Here is a 14,040-nt window from a genome sequence, read left to right on the forward strand (position 1 = left end):
TCCCAGCTACTTGGGAGGCTGAGGCAGAAGAATCACTTGAACCGGGAGACGGTGGTTGCGATGAGCTAAGATCGCGCCATTGCACTCCAGCCTGGGCAACAAGAATGAAACTGTCTCAAAAAAAAAAAAAAAAGAAAAAAAAAAAAAGAAACTAAAAGTAAAGGCTTGAGAAGGAGAAGTCACATGCTTAAAGGTTGCCTATTGTGTAAGTGGCGGAGATGGGATTTGAACTCAAGGTTGACTTCAAATCCAATTTTTTTTTTTTTTTTTTTTTTTTTTTTGAGAGGCTCTCGCTCTGTCATCTAGGCTGGAATGCCATGATGCAATCTTGGCTCACTGCAACCTCTGTCTCCCGGGCTCGTGCAGTCTTTCCACCTCAGCCTCCAGAGTGGCTGGACTACAGGTGCACACTACCATGCCTGGCTTATTTTTCTATTTTTTGTAGAGACAAGGTTTTGCCATGTTGCCCGGGATGGTCTCGAACTCCTAGGCTAAAGGGGTCCACCCACCTAGGCCTCCCAAAGTGCTGGGATTCCAGGCATGAGCCACTGTGCCTGGCTGTTTTATTCACTGTGAAAAATACTAATATAGAAACAATGCTAGATAACTTTTAGTGAGCACATCCTATGTGTCCTACCTTGTACCCAAGACTTTGCAAGTATCCTTTGGTTGAAGTCTCACACAAACCACTGAGGCAGATGCCATTGTTTTGTTCATCTTTATAGGTGAGGCAACTGAGGCACAGAGAAGGGAGGGACTGGTCCACTCTTATGTAGGTGGCCTCAGCCTGAAGCCATGTAGGCTGACCCCATGCCTCACACTCTTGTCAACCATGGCTGTTCTCACAGTGTGATATAACCTCAGGGACATTCCCACACTACTGACATTCTGAGGTCTCCCCAAGCAGGCAGAAGGTTGTCTGGTGGCAGGCTGCTGGGGTGTTGGGGGCAGAAGGGAGTGGTGTCAAGAAGACCTTAAGGACTGGGGAAGGGGTGGGGGTGGGTGCCGGGCCTCCGCTCACCTCCTCCTGCAGAGTCTCCATCTCAGCCACCAGATGCTGCTGCTCCTTTTCCTGGCCAACCCCAGAGAGAGGACAAAGGTTTCATTTCTAGCCTCCTTGCCCCCACGTTGCCCTTCTCCCACCCCTGAAAACACAACCAGGGCCTGGGGGAATGGGTCTGGGAAGCCCTGATGGCTCCTGCTGTCTCCTTTGTCATGAGAAGGATGGCAGGTAAGCTTGAAAAAGTCTAGGGTGAGCAGGGCCTGGAGAGAGGGAGAAAGCCGGGTGACCTCTGCCCCTTCCTACTCCATAGTCACACTCTGCCGCCCTGACTCCAGGAAACAAAGAAGAGAGAGGGCACCTTCCTTCCCCTGGGCCAGACCCACCGCCTGCCGGGCTTGGGCCAGAAGGCTGCGATTCTGTTCCTCCAGGCTCCTGGCCAGAGTCTTCAGGTCCTCCAGCTCCTCATCCATGGCCTTGGCAAACTGCAGGGCCTGCTGGGTGCTGAATGCGGGTGGGGGCAGATGAGCCATACGAGAGAGAGGAAGGCAGAGAATCACAGAGACAGATCCATTCTGAGAGACACTAGCAACAGAGAGCTCCCAGGTGGTAGGCAGGGACAGAGACCCAGAGAGAGGGGAGGACAGAGACCCAGAGAGAAAAGAGGAGAAGGAGACCTGGTGTGGGCACAGAGACCCAGTTTTAACCTAAAAGACTGAGGAGGTGGGAAAGAGACCTAGAGAGAGTGGGGGACTAGAACAGGGAGACCATGATAAACATGAAGAATGACAAAGCACAGAGAGATGAAAGGGCCAGTGACACGAAGAATCAGAGAGAGTTAAAGAATAAAGAGAGAAATCTAGGCTGGGTGCAGTGGCTCAGGCCTGTACTCCCAGCACTTTGGGAGGATAAGGCGGGAGGATGGCTTGAGCCCAGGAGTTTGAGACCAGCATGGGCAACACAGTGAGAACTCATTTCTATAAAAAATAAAACAAAATTAGCCGAGCAGGGTGGTGGGCCTGTGGTCCCAGCTACTTGGGAAGCTGAGGTGGGAGGATCGCTAGAGTCCAGAGGCGGAGGGTACAGTGAGCTGTGATCATGCCCACTGCACTCCAGCCTGGGTGACAGAGTGAGAACCTGTCTCAAAAAAAAAAAAAAAAAAAAGAGAGAGAGAGAGAGAAGTCTGAACCCTCAAGGGAAAGATAAAAAGACCAAAACAGAGGCTGAGAGATAAGAATCAGAGAGACACAAAAGATAAAAAACAGAAAAGGGAAAAGAAAGGACAGGTACAGAGTCAAAGAGCAGGATGCAGACGCGAGCATGGGAGATAGAGGCCGGGTGCTGCAGGGAGGACGGAGGCAGGGGCGCTGGGGAGGGTGGGTGTGGAGTCCAGCCCACCTGTGAAGCTGCTTACGCAGAGCCAAGATCTCCTCCCCAAGGCGTGCTGACCCCTCCTCAGCTGTCTCCATGCTCCGCTGCAGTTTGGCATTCTCCCCAACCAGACGTCGGTTGCTGAGCTCCAGGTCCTCCAGGCTGCTCAGCAGGTCAGCTGTGGCTTGTCTAGGGGCAAGGAAGGGGTTCAGGTCACTGTCCACAGCCCCTGACTCATTTCCCCAGGTCGAGCTAGGTGCTGGTAGTGGGCAGATGTGACTCTTTTGGGGAAAGATAAACAGGAGAGAGACTCCTCTGCTCTCCCTGAACTTTCAGCAAAGCCCCGTCCCTCATTCATTTCCCTGAAGGATCCCAAGCCCTACCCAGGCCTTGGCAGGCTGGAGGGGACAGGGTGGGCAGGAGGGTCAGGGAGGGGTGTGAGGATAGGTACAGCTCGGGTCTGGGGTCTTCGCCTCCGAAGCTCTCCAGGTTGGCTGGCTCCTCAGCTTCTGGGCATCCTGGAGGGAGACAGCCAAGAGGGTGTTGGCCTCCCTGGAACCCTTACATGTAAAGTGCCCCAGGGCTGAGGTTGGACTCCATCTGCCTCCACCCTCACCTGTGCTCTGGAGAATCTCATGGGCTTTTGGGGCTGCAGTTATACCCACTGTAAAGCCCTCTTGCTTGTCTTCTACCTTGAGCTCAGGCTGGATCTCCCAGATAACCCTAACTCCCCACATTCTTTACACCCAACACTGGGCAGCACTTCCCCTTCCCCTTCCCAGATCCCCCACCGACCACCCAGCCACTGGGCGGACCTGGCTCCCTTGCTCCCTGTCACCCCCAGTCCAGCAGAGCCCAGACTTCTCCCTCCTGCCCCTGACTCTCTGCTCCACCCCTCCTCTCTGTCTCCATGCCCCGGCCCTTGCTTTCTCCTCTTGGATCCTCACCAGAGCCTCTTCTCTGGCCTCCTGGCCTCTAGTCCCTCCTCTGCTTACAGCCCTCCCTGGGCCCCCAAGCCTGATGAAGGAGGTTGAAGAGAACTTCCTTCCCCACCGTTTTTTGTATGGCTAGAGAAATGGAACATGACCACCATTTTTTTTTTTTTTTTTTAAAAGACAGGATCCTGCTCTATTGCCCAGGCTGGAGTGCAGTGGTGCAATCATGGCTCACTGCAGCTTTGACCTTTCAGGCTCAAGCGATCCTCCTGACTCAGTGTCCCGGCTGGGACCACAGGTACATGCCACCGCACTCAGCTAATTTTTTATTTTTAGTAGAGATGGTGTCTCACTATGTTGCCCAGGCTGGTCTCAAACTACAGGGCTCAAATGTTCTTTCCACCTTGGCCTTCCAAAATGCTGGGATTACAGGCTCACGCCTGTAATCATGACCACTTTTTTTATGGAGCACCTCCTATGTGTGAGGTCCTGGGGATACAATGTTGAGCAAACCAGCCAACTAAACCCAGGTGCCAGTGGCTAACTAGATAATCAGATTTCCTCTGCAGGTGGATGTTCCAATGGAAAGGCCTACAAGTCTAGGAGTGAGCATGGGGAGCAAGGAACTCTAGCCAGGGGCATACCAGGGCTTCCCCTTTGCCAGAGGAGTGGATGACGGCTTGGCGCAGTGGCTCACGCCTGTAATCCCAGCACTTTGGGAGGCCAAGGCAGTTGGATCACCTGAGGTCGGGAGTTCGAGACCAGCCTGACCAACATGGAGAAACCTCGTCTCAACGAAAAATACAAAATTAAACTGGGCGTGGTGGTGCATGCCTGTAATCCCAGCTACGCGGAAGGCTGAGGCAGAAGAATTGCTTGAACCCAGGAGGTGGGGGTGGCGGTGAGCTGAGATTGCGCCATTGCACAACAGCCTGGGCAACAAGAGCGAAACTCTATCTCAAAAAAAAAAAAAAAAAAAAGTCCAGCGGGGTGGGGAGTGAGGAGTGGAGGGGAACAGCCTGAGCAAGGGCCTGTGCTGGGCAGAAGTGGGGCACATTCGAGGAAGGGCAGCAAGACCAGTGGGCCTGTGAATGCCTGGACTAGAGTGAGGAGAGGTGATGTTAATGATGGAGCAGAGGTAGGCGGGGCCTCGTAGGCCTCTCTAATAGGGCTGGTGTGAGGAGGAAGAGTTGGAAACCACCCTCTGAAGAAAAGAAACCTAAAAGCTCAGGGAAGGAAGGGACGGAGGACCTAGAAAGCCACACTCACAGCTCTAGGCTACAGTAAAGGTCCCTGGTTCCTACCCTATCCCTTGCTCTGCCCTGGGTGGTAAGTCCCCACACTGTCTGACCCAGGGCCTGCCTGCTTCATTCTATATATAGCAATCTCACCAGATGGCAGTTGCTGGGAGGTCAGGGCTCTCTGGAAGGCGGTCTCCTCTTCCAGCTCTAATCCCCTGTATCAAAGGGATGAGGCTTAGCGCCCCACTGTAGCTGCCCCTCAGTCCTCACCAGCCACAGGCAGGGGGATTGCAGGTGGGAGGAGGGGACCGGGTCAGGTGAGAGCTGGCACCACAGGGTAGGAGGGTGAGGCCAGATGGCAAGTGCCCGTGGCCAGATGGAAAAGCAGGAGGGGCAAGGAGTGGGTTTGGTGAAGGGATGGGGAGGGACCTCTGTCAGCCCCAAACTCCTCCCTTCTCCAGCCCCATTTTATTTCTGTCTCCCAGACCCCCTCTGCTTCCTCATCCAAATTATTTTGTCCTCAGACTCCCTATCTACCCCCTCTGAATCCCGTCTCTTCATTTTTCTCTCCACAGCCTCGTTCCAAACACAGTAGGTCCTTGGGCCTAAAGGATGCTGGCTCCAGTAAGCAGGTATGAGGTTAGATCTTAGGAAGGACTTCCCAGAGGAGGATGAAGATGTGGGGACTCACCCATGTAGCTGACAGGCAGCAATCCAGTCACGCATGACAACCAGGAAAGTGTCCAAGTCCACAGTGGCCTTAGGGCCCTCCCCATTGGGGTCCAGGCTGTTGGCCAGTGTTTGGAGGCGTGCATCCTGGGGGCCCTGGCCTGTCACAGCCTCCAGGTAGGCCAGCACCTGGGCCACAGCCACAGTGCCTGTGACAGAGCATGCAGTGAGGGGGTCTGGGGCAGGTGGGGAGTGGTGGGTATGGACTGGCAGCAGCTTCGGACCAGGATGTCACTGGCTAGGCTGGTGGCACTCCTGCTCCATGGCCCAGTGGAGACACACTGGGCAAGCCCTTTCCCCTCCTCTGAGTCCACTTTTTCACCTGGAAATGGGGCCCAGTCATCCCCCCATCACAGGGTAAACCAAAGGGGATGGACATAGGGACAGCACCAGCCATGCCCCACGCCACCATGGTGGCTGCCTCCCTCCCCTATCCCACGACCCCAAAACTCTGCCCTCTTCCATCGATGTCCCCCAAGTTTTCCTCATTCTAAAAGGCCTTCACCCCATTATCCACTTTCTTCTTCCTGAAGCTTCCCATAATCACCCACTTTGTTCTTACAATACCCCTAAGAGGGGGCCTTAGCCCAGTCTTCTCTCTGAGGCTCCCCAGTTCCCAGCCTCCACCCCATCCTGCCCGCACTGGTCCCCAGCACCCCTCGTGCCCCCACCACCTGTCCTCTGAGGGTCACAAGCTTCGAACGTGGAGTTGAGTATTTGCTCCTCCAAGCTGACCGGCATTCCCAGCCTTGCCTCCTCAGGCCGCTCCCGGAGGTACACTGGGGAGACAAGAGGGCTCAGCTCACCAGTGAGAAGAATGAGGAAGGAAGAGGGGTGACCCCAGGTCCTCAGCCTCCTGGGCTCTGCAGCGGGGAGGGAATTCACTCAGAGCACCGAGAGTTAGGGCGGGTGGGGAACAGCAGGAAGCTTCAGGAGGGGGCAACAATGTGAGGGTCTCTGAGTTACTTCCCCCCATCTTTCAGACCAGGAAGTCCCCCCTGCTGTCTTTTTGTGTCCAATTGGCTTAGGAGCCCAGAGAAGAACGCTCTGAGATCACCCTTTCCTCCTCTCCTCTCCAGCCTCCCAGGCTGGACTCAGAGAGGGAGAGAGGGACAGGGTGGGGGAGGGCAAAGAAGAGAGGATTCTGGGAGGAGCTGAGAGTGAAGGGGGGCCCAGGAGCCAGGAACAATCCAATAATGCATGGGCAGCCCAGATCGATCCCGCCTGCTGCATCTCCGGTCTCCCAGCCCACCCTGGGGACCAGGTCTCTCTCCTCCCTGCATCCCTAAGGCAAGGGTGGCATCATTGGAGCCCATGGCCAGGGGCTGAGACATGAAGGGATAGGGTAAACCAGACAGGATGGGCAGTGAGGGAATGGTTATGAGCTGGATCAGTGTGTCAGATAGACCTGGGTGCAGAGTCCAGCTGCACATCTGTGGGCAAGTCTCTTCTCTTAGAGCCTCGGTTTCCCTACTGGGGGGGGGTGGGTAGAGTGATCCTCCTCACCAGGGCTGAGTTAGTTCTGTGTATGTGAAGCACACGCATGTACACACACACACACACATCCTGGGGTCTATTTGTCTACTGTTGTAGCCACAACACCTGCAGATGGTAGGTGCTCAACAAATGCTCCATGACATAGGAAGAGATCCTCAACTGCAGGAGCCACTGGGCTGGCCCAGCCTCTCTCCCAGGGCTGGAAGTGAACTTCTAGGCTCCCTGCCCTGGCCTTGAACAGCTGGGTGCAGCAGCTCACTGAGCACAGGCTGCAGGACTGGGTAGATCCAGGGGGCAACCGAGGCTTGGCCTCAGACAAGTGGTGGCACCTGGGGCAATGGACTCAACTTCTCTTGGACCTCAGTTTCTTCCTCTGGAAAATGGGGTTGGTGTTACCTCTTTCCTAGAGAGAAAATGAGATACAATCTAGAAAGGCTTTGGCAGAAGGCCTGGCACGTGGTGGGGACTCAAGAATAGAATTGAACACTTATTGAGCATTTAGTAGGTGCCAGACCTTTTCTGAGCACTTTACATGAACTGTCTAGTAGCATAATAATAATCGATGCTATTATAATCCCTACTTTACAAATGAGGGGACTAAGGCATAGAGAAACTAAGAACTCGCCAAAGGTCACCCTGTTTAACATATGAGTCAACTTTCTCATCCCTCTAACTCTTCCAGGATTCTTTGCAGTGAGTGAAATTTGCACCCCCTCTGTCTTGAACCTATGCTCCTAGGTTTGGCCCTTGGGAAGGGGCATGTGAACTCACAGTTAGGGGAGACCAGGGCTTTAGCCCCAGTCTGTTTTCCTCCTCTCACTGTTTTTTTTTTTTTTTTTGAGATGGAGTCTCGCTGTGTTACCCAGGCTGGAGTGCAGTAGCGTGATCTCCGCTCACTGCAACTTCTGCCTCCAAGGTTCAAGCAATTCTCCTGCGTCAGCCTCCCGAGTAGCTGGGATTACAGGTACCTGCTACCAGGCCCAGCTAATTTTTGTATTTTTAGTAGAGATGGGGTTTCACCCTGTTGGCAAGGCTGGTCTCGAACTCCTGACCTCAAGTGATCCGCCCACCTTGGCCTCCCAAAGTGCTGGGATTACAGGTGTGAGCCACCATACCCAGCCCTCTCAGTGTCTTTCTCATGTTACATGAACGAGGACCCTGAGGCTCAATGAGATGGTTCACCCAGGGCTGCTTGCCAGAGAGAGCTAAGCTGGGAATAGAACTCAGGACTGGCATCAGGTCGTGCTGGCTCTGAGGATCAGCATGTGTCTGAAGTCGCATCCCAGGATTCCCCCAGGGAGATGTCATTTCTGTTCCTCAGGAAGATCTCCTTCCTCAGTGTCTCTGTCTCCTCTATGTCTCTGTCCTTGCCTCTTCGTTACATTTCTCTTTGGCTCTTTCTCTCTATCTTTCTCCCAGTCTCTCTTCCCCACGTCCTGTCTCTCTGCCTCCATGTCCCTTGTCCCCGTTTTCTTCCCTGTATCTCCGTCTCTGTGCTTCCCTTCCCATATCTCAGAGACTCTCCATTCCCTAAGTCTTCTCTTTCCTTCCTCTGCTATTTCTTTTTCCCTTTGCCTTCCTCTGTCTCCATCTCTCCTTCTGGGTGTGTTCCTACCTTTCCTTCCAGAGCCTCTCAAAGCTGTCTCAGCCCTTGCCACCCGGATCCCGGTGGCTGCACGCCCTCTGCTGGTGCAGGTGAAGTTTAGATGGCCGTCACTAGACAGCCTGTCCTCTGGTTCCCACACCCTGGTGTCTACCTCTGACCCTCCTATCTGGAAAGCCTCCTGAGGTCTGGGGCTTTGTAGAAAAAGACGCAGGCTGTGCCGTGGATGCCTGGGAGCCTCTAAGAAAGGGGCCCTACCATCCCCATCAGACTGGGCTCTCTCACTTGGCAGATGAGTTTCAGAGAGGCAACCCCAGTGCCTCCTCCCCACCCTCTGAAGCCGGCTTTCACACCCGTTCAACCTACATCCCTCCGTTCACTCAACAGTAACTGAGCTCCTACGGTGAGTCAGGCGTTGCTCTGGGGTCCCAGCCAATAGGACAGTCTCTCCTTCTGGACCACCTGAGCTGAGGCGAGTGTAGATCGAAATGCTCTGTTAGTGTAAAGTACACGCTAGATCTTTAGGGCTTAGTATGAAAAAAACAGATTATCTGAATACATTTTTTATATTGGCTATATATTGGCTATATACATATATATATCTCTATGTATGTATATCCTGTGTACATATATAATATACAGGGTATTAGTCTGGCTATATAAGGAAAATCTATTATCAACATTCATTTCACCTGTTCCTTTTTTCTTTTAAAAAATAATAAATTACCTATGTGGCTCATATTATACTTCCACAGGACAGCGCTGCTCTAGGGACTGGGAATACCAGAGTGAATAAAACAGACGCTGCCTTGTGGAGCTCATGCTCTAGCAGGGGAGACAGAGACAAAACATGACATACAGATGTGAGCACTATGAAGTGAAGCGGGGCAGGGGACAAAGTGTCACAGGGCAGCTGCTTTACATAAAGTAAGAAGTGCCATCTGGGCCGCGATCTGAATGGAGTAAGGGGTGCGGCTGCTTGCGCTCTCACACAGTCCAGCCTCCCCACAGGAGATAAGGGGTACAGACAGGTGGGCGGGCATAGAGTAGGCACTTAATCTACCAGAGTCCCTTCCCTCCCTTCCACTCTGCACCCATGCAAAGGCTCAGCCACCCCCAGCCACCTCTCCCAAGTCCCCGAGTCACAGCCTGGCACCCATTCACCCATGGCTCCCTCCTCACCCTCCCCGGGGCAAATAGGGTCCCAGCCACTTACTTTCCGCAGTGGGGCCACCCACCGGGCCCTCGGGCAGGTCCATGGGCCACCCCTGCCGCAGCGCAGCTGCTGGCAAAGCTACCAGCCTCCCTCCTTCATGGGGAGGGATGGGAAAAGGACCAGCTGGCCCGAGCACTCCTGGAAGGAGAAGCAGGGGAATGGTGTCCTCAGAGCAGCCACCAAGGGTCGGGGCCTGCCTAGCCCCACCTGTGCCCCAGGACCTCTGGGTCCTCACAACCTGTTTGTCACCCCCGCTGTGACCTGAGCAGCTCCGCTCGGACCTGTTTTATGGATTGGAGGTGTGGGCTGGGGAACGAGGTGGCTGACATCAAAGGGGCTAGTGGGTGGGTGGGGGAGGTCACTGCCTCCCTTTATTCACATGGCTTGTCGCCGGTCCAGGCTGCCTGGTCCTCTTCCCTGGCCTTTGTCCCAGCCTCCTATCCCCAGGCTTGTCCTCTAGTCTGTCCCCACAGGGCCCCAGAGCTGACCTGCCCCTCCCCTGCTAAGTACCCTTCCATGGCTCCCTGAATCCTGGGGACGGGTGAGACCCTGGCCCTGACGCCAAGGCCCTGCATGGCTGACCGCCCACCTCAGCACCCCAAATCGCACATGATGCTCCAGCCACTCTGAGCTGCGGACCGCTCCCATGCCCAGGTCTCTGCCTGGGACGCCCTCCTGCATCCTGCTTCGGCTTCACGTGGCCTCTTCCGGGAAGCGAGGGGCCGTGTCTGGCTCCCACACAGCCCTGGGCAGCTGCCATTCTTGCCACATCAGCCTGGATTTGGCCGGCTGGCTTCTCATGGGAGTTTGATCCTGACTTGCCCCTGCTCCCGATCCTCCCATGGCTCCCTAATGCCCCCGGACTAAGTTCCAGTCCCTCAGGCTAGAGTGGCATTGAGTGGTCTCTGAAGCTCCTGCCTCTTCCTGTCCCTTTTCTCTCCATTGGGCAACCCCTAGGTCTCTCCTCATCACGGCCCCAAACCTGCTGCTCCCCTGGGTTCCAACTCAGGATGTACATGGTCCCCCAAGCCCAGGCCACCTCCTCCTCATCCCTGCCAGCCCCACTTGCAGCTGCTCTGGGCAGTCCCTGCAGCAGTGACAGGAGTTTGGGGGGCCCCATCCTGCCTCCATTCCACCCAGGCCGACCCAACACCTTAGTGGTCACACTCTGGGGGCTACAGAGAGACCTGGGCGCTGCTATCATCACAGCGGGCACGGGCGCCCCTTGGGGCCACCACTCAAGCCTGGGCTCGCCTGTCCTCACCCAGCTCCCCCAGTGCCTGCTCTCCCCAAGCGACGTGAGCCCACTGCCACCGTTCTGGAAATACGGGTCTTTGAAGAGAGGCCCTTCCAGGGTCTGAAACACCCTGCAGGGTGCAAAGGGGGGCGATGGCCTTGGCTGGGCCCTGGCGCACGGAGTGGGTTCGGGATGGAGTCCTGAGGGACCCCGGGGGTGTTGGTTGATCTCGGGGGTCTGACGGGACTGAGACGGGGACACTGAAGCAGGATGGGGCCCTGGCAGGAGCTCTGGGTGGTGTGGGCCTTGGCGGGCTTTCAAGGGCTCTGACAGGATTTTGGGGGGGGGTCTCTGACTGGATTTCTGGGGAGTGTCTGGCTGGATTTTGGGGATTTTGATTTCTGTGGGGGTCTCTGGATTTCAGGGGTCTCTGGCTGGATTTCGGGGGTCTTGATTTCTGCAGGGGTCTGATTGGATTTCTGGGAGTTCTCTGACTGGATTTTGGGGGTCTTGATTTATTCGGGGTCTCTGGATTTTGGGTCTTGATTTCTGCGGGGGTCTCTGACTGGATTTCAGGGGGTCTCTGGCTGGATTTTGGGGGTCTTGATTTCTGCAGGGGTCTGACTGGATTTCTGGGGGTCTCTGGCTGGATTTGGAGGGTCTTGATTTCTGCGGGGGTCTCTGAGTGCATTTCGGGGTCTCCGTTTCTGGGGTGTCTTTGATGGACTTCTGTGCTCTCTGATGGAATCTGAGGTCCGACTGGGTTTGGGAGGGGACCTGCCAGGATTTCTGGGGATCTCTGACACAAGTCTAGGTGGCTCTGCTGATTTGGGGAGAGTAATAGGATTTTGGGGAAAGTTTCTGGCAGGCTCTGAGGGAGAAGTCTGACATAATTTCTAGACGATTCTGACAGGATTTTGGGGGTCAACTATAAGATTTCCTGGTGGACTCCTTTCAGTATATCTGAGAGGATGTGGTCAGGATTTTTTTTTTTTTTTTTTGAGACGGAGTCTCACTCTTGTCACCCAGGCTGGAGTGCAGTGGCGCGATCTCACCTCACTGCAACCTCTGCCTTCCAGGTTCAAGCAGTTCTCCTGCCTCAGCCTCCCGAGTAGCTGGGATTATAGGCGCGCGCCACTATGCCTGGCTAATTTTTTGTATTTTTAGTAGAGACGGGGTTTCACTTCCCCGGGATGGTCTCTATCTTCTGACCTCGTGATCCGCCCGCCTCGGCCTCCCAAGTGGTCAGGATCTGGGGGGCCCTGACGCAGGGGTATCTCTCCCACAATATGGGGGGGCTTCGCTAGGACTTCGGTAGGGGCTGGGAAGGGCCATTCTGGGAACCTCGCCGCGGGGCAGGGCGCACCTGGAGCCACGTCCTAGTCTCGGGACACAACGGACGTCCACGAACGACGAACGGCAGTTGAGTTGGGGGAGATGCGTGTGAGCTTTTCCCGCCAGAAAAAGCAAAAGGAGGCGAGGGGTCGCGAGTGCGCGTGCGCAGCGTCTGAGCCCCGCCCCTCCCCGCCCGGACTCCTCTTAAGACGCAGGTGCACACCGGCGGCCGACGCGTGTCACGCATGCGCGCTGGCGGAGCGGGCTGTGGCCACGGAGTTTGTTTGGTGGTGGAAGGAGGGGGTGGCTGCGCCCGCCATGCTGGGGCTCGTGTTCTTCTCTTCCGCTTCAGGCTTTGGTGAAATGGGCTGAGGAAGGGGGAATTGAACTGAGAGACTCCTTGTCCGTCCCCCGTTTCTTTCTTTCTTTTTTTTTTTTGAGATGGAGTCTCGCTCTGTCGCCCAGGCTGGAGTGCAGTGGGACAATTTTAGCTCACTGCAACCTCCGCCTCCCGGGTTCAAGCAATTCTCCTGCCTCAGCCTCCCGAGTAGCTGGGATTACATGCGCCCGCCACCACACCTGGCTAATTTTTGTATTTTTAGTAGAGACGGGGTTTCACCACGTTGGTCAGGCCGGTACCGAACTCCCAACCTCAGGCGATCCACCCGCCTCGGCCTCCCAAAGTGCTGGGATTACAGGCGTGAGACACAGCGCCTGGCCTGTCCTTTTTATGTATTGCTATATTTTCTTTTCTTTTCTGTGAGATCCCTGTTGAGTTTTGTTAAGAAGGCTATGCTGATATAATGTGTGGAGAAGTGTTCTCTCTTTTTCTATTCTTTGAAAGTGCTAGTGTAGGATTGATGTTATTTATTTTTTATGTGTTTGGAAGAAGTCACCAGCCATCTGGACCTAGAGTTTTCTTTGTGGAAAGACTTTAAATTACAAATTCTATTTCTTTTATAAAAATACAACTATTCAGATGTTCTATTTTATTTCTGGTAAGTTGTGGTTTTGGTAAGTTGTGGTTTTCAAGGAATTTTTCCATTTTATCTAAAATTTCAAATAATTTGCATAAAGTTCATAGTATTGTCTTTTTTTGGAGGGGGAGAAACACGGTCTTATGTTAGGCTGGTCTCGAACTCCTGGCCTCAAATGATCCTCTACCTTGGCCTCCCAAAGTGCTGGGGTTACTGGCATGAGCCACCATGCCCAATCTTTTTAATATCTGTAAGATCTGTGGTGACAGATATTAATAATTAGTGCCATCTCTCTTTTCCCCCCTCCCTTCCCCTCTGCTCCTCTCCTCCCCTTCCCCCACTCCCCTCCCCTCATCTCCCCTCCCCTGTACCTTCCCCTCCCCTCCCCCTCCCTTCCCCTCTGCTCCTCTCCTCCCCCCACTTTCCTCCCCTCATCTCCCCTCCCACCTCCCTTCCCCTCCTCCTCCCTTTCTCTCCCCTCCCCCTTCCCCTCCCTTCCCCTCTGCGTCCACTGCCTCCCCTCCTCCCTCCCCTTCCTCCTCTCCTCTCCCCCCTCCTCTCTTTCTGAGACAGGTTCTCACCCAGGATAGAGTGCAGTAATGTGACCCTAGCTCACTGCAGCCTCCACCTCCTGGGCTCAAGTAATCCTCCCACCTCAGCCTCCTGAGTAGGTGGGACTACAGCCATGTGCCCTCAAGCCCCTGATCTGCTGTTCTTTTTCCAGCTTTTTCCCCCCAACTTCTTGAGGTGAATGCTTAGGTCACTGATATTTTTAGGTTATTAAGCCATTGATTTTTTTTTTTGAGACGGAGTTTCACTGTCACCCAGGCTGGAGTGCAGTGGTGCGGTCTTGGCTCACTGCAACCTCTGCCTCCCGAGTTCAAGCGATTCTCCTGCCT

At 54.6% G+C, this 14,040-nt stretch overlaps 1 protein-coding gene across 13 annotated transcripts in view; it reads right to left on the minus strand.

Annotated features, from left to right (window-relative positions):
- The window catches only part of KASH5 (KASH domain containing 5), a 29,768-nt gene extending 17,262 nt beyond the window's left edge, over positions 1-12,506 (minus strand). For 9 of the 13 annotated variants that reach the window (XR_010132029.1, XR_010132028.1, XM_055369953.2 and 6 more), the window contains exons 1-9: positions 12,196-12,506; positions 9,593-9,730; positions 5,951-6,055; positions 5,239-5,425; positions 4,698-4,762; positions 2,823-2,889; positions 2,399-2,560; positions 1,387-1,504; positions 1,022-1,072 (exon numbers count right to left, since the gene is read on the minus strand). Coding sequence is in view for 11 of the 13 variants with exons in the window: in XM_055369953.2 (XP_055225928.1) it covers positions 1,022-1,072; positions 1,387-1,504; positions 2,399-2,560; positions 2,823-2,889; positions 4,698-4,762; positions 5,239-5,425; positions 5,951-6,055; positions 9,593-9,635 (798 nt within the window). In the remaining 2 variants the exon portion in view is untranslated. Of the gene's footprint in view, positions 1-1,021; positions 1,073-1,386; positions 1,505-2,398; positions 2,561-2,822; positions 2,890-4,697; positions 4,763-5,238; positions 6,056-7,102; positions 7,177-8,729; positions 8,844-9,592; positions 9,736-12,195 lie in introns of those variants that run through there. The other 4 variants (XM_055369954.1, XM_055369956.1, XM_031007233.2 and 1 more) reach the window with 4 other exon arrangements.
- Between the last annotated feature and the right edge of the window lie 1,534 nt (positions 12,507-14,040).

This window comes from Gorilla gorilla, chromosome 20 (genome assembly GCF_029281585.2).
Source record: "Gorilla gorilla gorilla isolate KB3781 chromosome 20, NHGRI_mGorGor1-v2.1_pri, whole genome shotgun sequence".
Taxonomy (NCBI): Eukaryota; Metazoa; Chordata; class Mammalia; order Primates; family Hominidae; genus Gorilla; species Gorilla gorilla.